At 49.7% G+C, this 7,479-nt stretch overlaps 1 protein-coding gene across 1 annotated transcript; it reads right to left on the bottom strand.

Moving 5' to 3' along the window:
- Window positions 1-1,084: 1,084 nt before the first annotated feature.
- Window positions 1,085-1,390, bottom strand: H257_15712 (hypothetical protein; the record flags this gene model as incomplete). The annotated part of the gene is made up of 1 exon (XM_009843894.1): window positions 1,085-1,390. A coding segment is annotated over one exon (306 nt), but the record flags the coding sequence as incomplete, so codon positions are not given.
- Between the last annotated feature and the right edge of the window lie 6,089 nt (window positions 1,391-7,479).

Here is a 7,479-nt window from a genome sequence, read left to right on the forward strand (position 1 = left end):
TGCGACCATGAATCGACTACTCACGGCAGTGTTCGTGCATGCAGCGATCAATGTCGATATGAATTGCACGATCTATCGTAACAGAAACCCTATCGACATTATCGACACATGCACGAATTCATCTCGTAGTCGTAATCACGCGCTGTGGAGCATCCATTTTTACGAGTTGGAGGGACTTACGTGTTTCTTATGGCTGTTGAATTGCGTGAATGAGTGGCCCGATATCGACGGTCGACTTGTTTAGACCACCAATGTTTTTGGGCCACTCATATCTCCGCTCAATGAACTTCCAAGCTCTTAATGTGTACAAATGACCCTCCTAGATGTAGATATGACGACATAGCGCTTGACTTCGAAACTACAGTTAACATTCTTCTTTAAATCTTTGGTGGACGCGCTTCGATGTATTTTGGTCCGGTGTTTCGGTGTTTTCCATAGAAACTGCATTTTCGCCTTAGGATACTAAACAAATACGGTACTATACCTAAAGTGTGCTACAATACTGTAGATGTTTCGATATGGTGCGATGATCCCACTTCATCGTCAACATTATGTGCCTACAAATAGAACTTCAAGGGCTGTCCTTGAGCCATCTGATGAAATTGGTATGTCATCGCACATAGACGCTCCATTTTATCAGAATTTTGGTGGGTCTTAACGTTTTTCATACCCGGCTTAAGACCAATTCCCAGAGTGAGTGGGTGACACACCCACTCAATGGTCAAATGCCCACTCACTCAGGGAATTTGGTACTATTGACCTAAAACGTCCCTGAGTAAGTGGGTGGGACTAATTGCTTGCTACGATGAGTACACCTAACGTTAAGTAACGTTGAGATGGCCACAACAAATCAACACACACTGTCAACGTTTTACAACGTAATCGAACCACCTGAACAAACCTTCAACTCGAAGTTTACGTAACGTAAATCATAATAACGTTATGTAACGTTGGCTGCCCAACCAAGTACTTCGAGCGCTTGCCCGTCACTTGTGACGATTGCTTGCGAGACCGCTTTACACTTGTTGTCGTGTGTCCCTGGTGGAGTTGGGGCCAGCTTGCACTCTTATTTCAAGGAAAAAACTCGGGCCACACGTTTCCGGGCAACTTCCTTCAGGAAAGGGAACGCGTCTTCTTTTGAAAGGCGTTCGTACAACTCCGCTTTGTTCTCCGTGTTTAACCATACATCGTGGTGTTTGTTGCTGACGTGGTTCGGCATGAGGTTGGTCCAGTGGATGCTGCCACAAATAGCCCCAGCACATTTGCCATTGGAGTACTCCACAAGACATCTCGACTTCGTCTTCACACTTGGCCACAAGTCATACGTGCGCATTTCTGCATCGAGTGAAGCGAACTCGGCTTGGAGCGCATCCTCGATCGCTTCCTCCATCTCGATTCAAATTTTGTTGACTAATGTTCCGAAGTCATTAGTCATGACTGTGTTCGCTGCTTTGATCGAAATGTAATCCTCTTTGTCGGCGTGCGGCCGGACAATACATAGTTCGATAGCTGTCGCAATGTACTCGTGTGAGATATGAGCCTCCATGCCAAAGTACTTTTGAGCCACACATACGGAACGCGCACAGTAGTTAGTGTAATAGGAAATAGTGTGAGACCCCACAAATTTATATTGTGTCGTCATAGGAAAACTGTGATCACCATTTTATCCAATCAAAGAACATTTCCGTTTCGATTCTGCACATATAGGTGGGTGGCATCCGACATCAAACCGACAAATTTGAAGTCGGTGATTGGATAACCGACAAATTATTGAATTTTGATTGGTCAGGTATTTTTTAGACAATCCGATTGGGCGATGTGGTTGTCGTGTGAGCAACATATCGCTCACATTGAACATATACAGCTTGCTATTGGCTGAAAACACAGTCGTATCGACATACTCCGGAACAATCACCAAGACTTTGACACAGCATCTCGAAAACAACCATGATCTCGACTCAGCATCCCAAGAACAGAAATAAGTCGAGCAGAGCTCGACAAACAAGGTGACGAGTTTTGACTAGTACGAGTACAGAGAAGTAGCTGCTGTGCTTGGTGTATGGATGATGTACATCCATAAACAACATCATTAGAGAGGCCGCACGGTCGTCCACAGACCCACATGGCATGTTCATCTCTGTAAATCCATAGGAACGCGGTGTTGCCAGGGCCACTGGACTGGGGCACGAAGCAGTTTGTGTTCCGGTGGTTGCGTTAAACAACCTCTTTAGTAACAACTTCACTGACACACCAAGTCGCACAATCGGAGTTATGATGGACAGTACATACGACATACTTATCGACCTTGCCAGTGAAACTATACAACACTCGGGGCTATTCATCGCTGAGCCGACACCACTTAAGCTCGCCAACCAGTCGTCCCCGACACCGTGATCACGTTGATGTACTGTGCATTCATCAGGCGAAATGGCCGTGCCACAGATGGGACGTGTTGCCGATGGTAAACTCACGAATGATCAGTACACTGCAGCACGCTGACGTTGATGTGGCCACTAAAGCGAGGGGGTCGCGTCACTAACTCGAAATTGGTGACGCGACCCAAGAGCACGTCGATCACGCCACGCTCTTTTTTCCAACGAACCGCGCATCTTCATTATGGTGTCTTTAACTGTACGCTTTCTAGATTCCTCGTTGGAAATGCAAGCCATTGCAACATCCCTGGAGGTGACAGGATTTCTGTCCTTATGCCTTCATGGGACACAGCAACAACTGTGGTCAGGCCGCAAACGCAACTTTAGGGTGCGAATCCATCTTGCAGCCTCTGCACGCAATACACGTTGTAACCGTGTCCATCATCCGTTTAATAACCGGATGACTAGTCGGCACCCCTTCAGTCCAAGGTGTATCTTCGCACACCAACTAGTCCTCTTGCGCAACCAAGGTGTTCCCCCGACGATACTTCAATGGTTGGTTGCGCGTAGCTTAGTGATAGGTAGTAATTTTAACACTATCAATTCATTCTTGATTCTACCATCTCCTGCGTCTTCCTCTGCGCACGCTCACACCTGGTAGCACTCCAAGTTCGTCCAGTCGACCAACATTATGTCCTCCACCAACACCGCAGCCCACCAGGCGGTCCTCGCACTTTTGCGTCGCGGTTTTGGCGAAAACGATACCGCGTTACTCCTTGGCGGGATGACTCCCGATAACCAAACTCGCCTTGTGGAAGGCATCGGTAGCACGATTGATCTTTCGGCTGCCGAAGCTACGGCCGTCCAGAAGGCATTGGAAGAACAAGTCGTCCAAATGTCTTCGTACGGGCGAAACCTTTTAAGATTCTCTTCGCGTCGCTCGCGAGGAAAGCGCGACCCTAGAAGACCAAGCCTCCGCCATGTCGTCCCATGGTTGCACCCTCCAAAATTCTCTGCGAATCGCTCACGATGAGATCGCGCGCCTCACGCGCGCTTCAGAGTCGGAAACGCCATCGACTTCTCGCCTGAAGTCGATCAAGCTGGATGTTGCTAATTCGGTGGAGCGGAGTCGGACAAACTCCTCCGCTGGCTTTTACAAGTCAGCACTGCTGCTGACGCTCAGTGTATCTCCAACGACGCCACCCGCGTAGCTTTCGCGATGTCGCATTTGAAGGGTCGTGCGGAAGATTGGGTGTTCTCCAAACGCTTGACGGACCGCCACTGCGTCCCATCTTTCGCGGTCTTTGAGACCGAACTCAAGGCAATGTTCCTGCCACCCAACAGCGACTTTCGTTATCGCTCGCAATATCTGGCTTGCAAGCAAGGGAAACTCTCCATTCAAGAGTTCATCCATGATCTTCGCTTCTTGGCTGCGAACATCAACGAAGAAGAGTCACTTCCGGAGCCCCTACGGGTGATCGTTTTCATGGACGGTCTCAACCAACCGCCCCGCTGTCAGCAGCAACTGCCCATGCCGCCCACTGCCTTGTCCGACCAGCGTCCACACAAACGCTACAAGGTACTCCAGCAATGTTTCATCATTGCAAAGCTCGATCCGCCCCACGTCAACCGTCCAGCGCTCCAGGCGCTCCCGTTCATGCAACTCGCGCATGGCGCCCTTGAACTCATCACACCGGTGAAAACTCACCCTTGCAAGCTGCATGCACTCCATGGCAAGCAGCATCCACAGCACCCGCAACTCAAACGATTGGGCGCTTGAAAACAAGCGCAGGTACCGTTCCACGTCGGCAGCATTGGCCACCTGATATCCCCAATCCTCGCGAGTCTCGTCAAACTCGCGCACTACCGTCAAATGGAGCGTAACGCCGCGCACATACTCCAAGTCCACGCCACCCCAACCGGCAGGCGTGAAGATCCGAGAGCGATCCCAGTGGAACCCCAACTCTCGCTCGAACACTTCGTCTCGGGCTAGACCGGTCCGCTCCGGTCCAACAAGTTCGGCCTTCACTTTGGCTTCCGTCTTAACAGCGGTTCCCACGCCGCTCGCCTTTCTTTCTTTTCCCCCAACGCCCATAGCGTTGGGATGTCCCCCATCGCCTGCAGGTGTCCCAGTCACACCTTCGCTGCTCGCCTTCCTCGCTGCTTCCGCAGCCTCCTTCGCTGCTTTGTCCGCTTCCTTCGTCGCAGCCGCTGCGATCGCTTTGGCCTCTTCGGCGCGCCTAGCCTTCACATCTTCGGCCGCCCTTGCCTTCTTGGCGGTGCCAAGTGCTGCAGCTTTTGCACACCTTCAGCGCCCACTGTTTGCATGGCGCTCTTTTCCAAGTCGGCAGCCGCTTGCTGCTCCAGCTGTCCAAGCCGTTCGCGCTTCACGGCCGCCTTGACCTCCCAGTCGACCTTACGCTGTGCCACTTCAGCCGCGTCCTCGCTCGGCACCACTCCGCCGTCGTCATCCGACTCGGCTGTGAGGTCCACGACCTCCACTTGCTGCGCCGGCGCTTCGGCCTCTTCGACGCTGTCGTTGGCATCCTCGGCGATCTCGTTCGCCTTGCGCTTCTTGCCTTCGTCTGCCATCTCAATCTCAACTGTCACGCCACAGTTCCCTCTCATTTTGACCACGAGATGATGGCACGTTCTGTCTTCAACTGTAAGTAGGGGAGGGTGTAACCGTGTCCATCATCCGGTTACTAACCGGATGACTAGTCGACACCCCTTCAGTTCAAGGTGTCTCTTCAGTCCAAAGTGTATCTTCGCACACCAACAAGTCCTCTTGCGCAACCAAGGTGTTCCCCCGACGATACATCAATGGTTGAGACATCAATGGTTGCGTAGCTTAGTGATAGCGTAGTAGTTTTAACGCTATCAATTCATTCTTGATTCTACCATCTCCTGCGTCTTCCTCTGCGCACGCTCACACACGTGGCACCCGGATCCACGCCGTGTGCCACGTGTATTGCGTGCAGAGGCTGCTCCTCACGGTTCATGTCCTCGCCTCGTCAGAGACTTCTCTAAAAACCAACATACAGTGCTGGCAAAAAGTTTAAGACCACGTAGAAATTTGACCGGTTTGCACATTCAACTTGGTCGTCTCTAAATTGAGATGGATTCTACCATTCCGAACGTGCCTTGTAAACCATCATGACATGCGTCGCAACTTGGCGCCAAGTACCCATCACGCTACGCAAAAAAAACGTGTCATACAAAATAACCATGTGGCAAAAACTATAAAACCACCACGTCAATTTTGCTCTTGTAGGCGTTTTTTAGCTCTCAAACCATGTTTTTTATGCTCCGCGTAATGAGTTTAACCGATTCCCGCCTTTCCTTGATTTCAAAACTTCATCCTTGCATGCCAGCGGGACCCAAACTCACGGAAGGTGAGTTTGGGTCCCGCTGCAACACACAAACCGCGGTCGGCAAAGGCCACAGAGAGATAGAACGACTTTTAAGTCGCTCTCGAAGTGCCATTGCACACTTCTTACGTGACCCAGCGGGCTACAATGTCAACAAGCGTAGTGGACGGCCACCCAAGGTCAGTGCCCAAGACCTGCGCCGGCTTCTTCGGACTTCATCCAACTCGTTTTTAAGCTCTCGTGAGCTCGTCGATGAGTGCCAACTAGCCATTAAGGCTAGGCGTGCCCGGCAACTACTCAACCAGGCCAAGCACCTCCAGTACATCAAGGCCATGGCCTCACCAACGCTGACGGACAAGCACAAGATTGCGCGCCAAAAATGGGCATGCGACCAGGTCACATGGAGCGACCTTGACTGGGCCAAAGTCGACTTCAGCGACGAAAAAAAGTTCCACCTCGATGGTCCCGACGGCCTGAAGTACTACTGGCATGACCTCCGCAAGGAGAAGGCCATGTTCTCCAAGCGGCAGTCCGGTGGCGGAAGTGTGATGGTTTGGGGCGCTTTCAGTGCCAAGGGTACGTTAACGCTTGCTATTCTGGAGGGCAATCAAGACAGCGGCGCATATGTGAACACGCTGTGCGACCATCTGTTCCCGTACATCGACTACCATTTTCGCCGCGAGTGCATTTTTCAGCACGACAATGCCTCAATCCATGCGTCGAAGGAGACCAAGGAGTTTTTGAACGAGCACAATGTGCACGTCATGGATTGGCCGGCAAAGTCTCCAGACTTGAATCCCATCGAGAACACTTGGGGTGTTCTTGCGCGTGCGGTTTACGCCCATGGACGTCAATTTGCGTCCAAAAATGAGCTCATTCCAGCCATTCTGAAGGCGTGGGATGATATCGGCCAAGACCTCATCGACAAGCTGTTGAAATTGATGCAGAAGCGCTGCGTGAGTGTCTTGGAACTCAAGGGGGGTAAGACAAAGTATTGAGAGCAATTTGGATCGTAATCGACAAACATTGATGCACTTTATTGACGTGGTCTTATACTTATTGCCATCGACGATTTTATATTCTGCACACAATGTGAGATTGAATGTTTGAATTGCCTTTGTTGCTGCACTTACAGGCCTCAATTTCGTATTCAATCAATTGTACGATATGGCTCACCGTTGTTTTCAGGTGGTTGTAGCGTAACGTCCAAACCGGTCGGTGGTCTTACTGTATACTTTTTGCCAGCACTGTACGACATTTGGTCTTTGTATTGAAAATGAAGAGTCATCTACCAGTGAAAGGTACGAAGTATTGTACTTTTAACCAATAAGACTAATGTCGGATAGATTTGTCGTATTCGCCAAGTTATCCATACGTATATAAACGTTCAAAAGTAATGCAATTAGTAAGTTACTACAGTACTACGTAGTATTTTTGAAGTAAGTTATTAGCCAAAGTATTAATAGTAAGTTGTCCCTTACTACAGCAGTACTATTGATGTAATACTTCAGAAGTAGTACTGTCATGATTTGATATTTGTAGGCTAATTAATATGACGAAACATCAGCATGATGAGTTTTAACGTGCATATATTCCCCGAACGGTTTCAAACATCAGGAGATTTGTATACCTTGAACCAAAATTCGAATTAAAATTCGATTCAATGTAATACTGCCATTCAACACTGCATTTTTGAAGCTGACCAATTATATGGCAAAGAAACCATGATGCACTCT

The sequence above is a fragment of the Aphanomyces astaci genome (genome assembly GCF_000520075.1).
Source record: "Aphanomyces astaci strain APO3 unplaced genomic scaffold supercont1.74, whole genome shotgun sequence".
Taxonomy (NCBI): Eukaryota; Oomycota; class Saprolegniomycetes; order Saprolegniales; family Verrucalvaceae; genus Aphanomyces; species Aphanomyces astaci.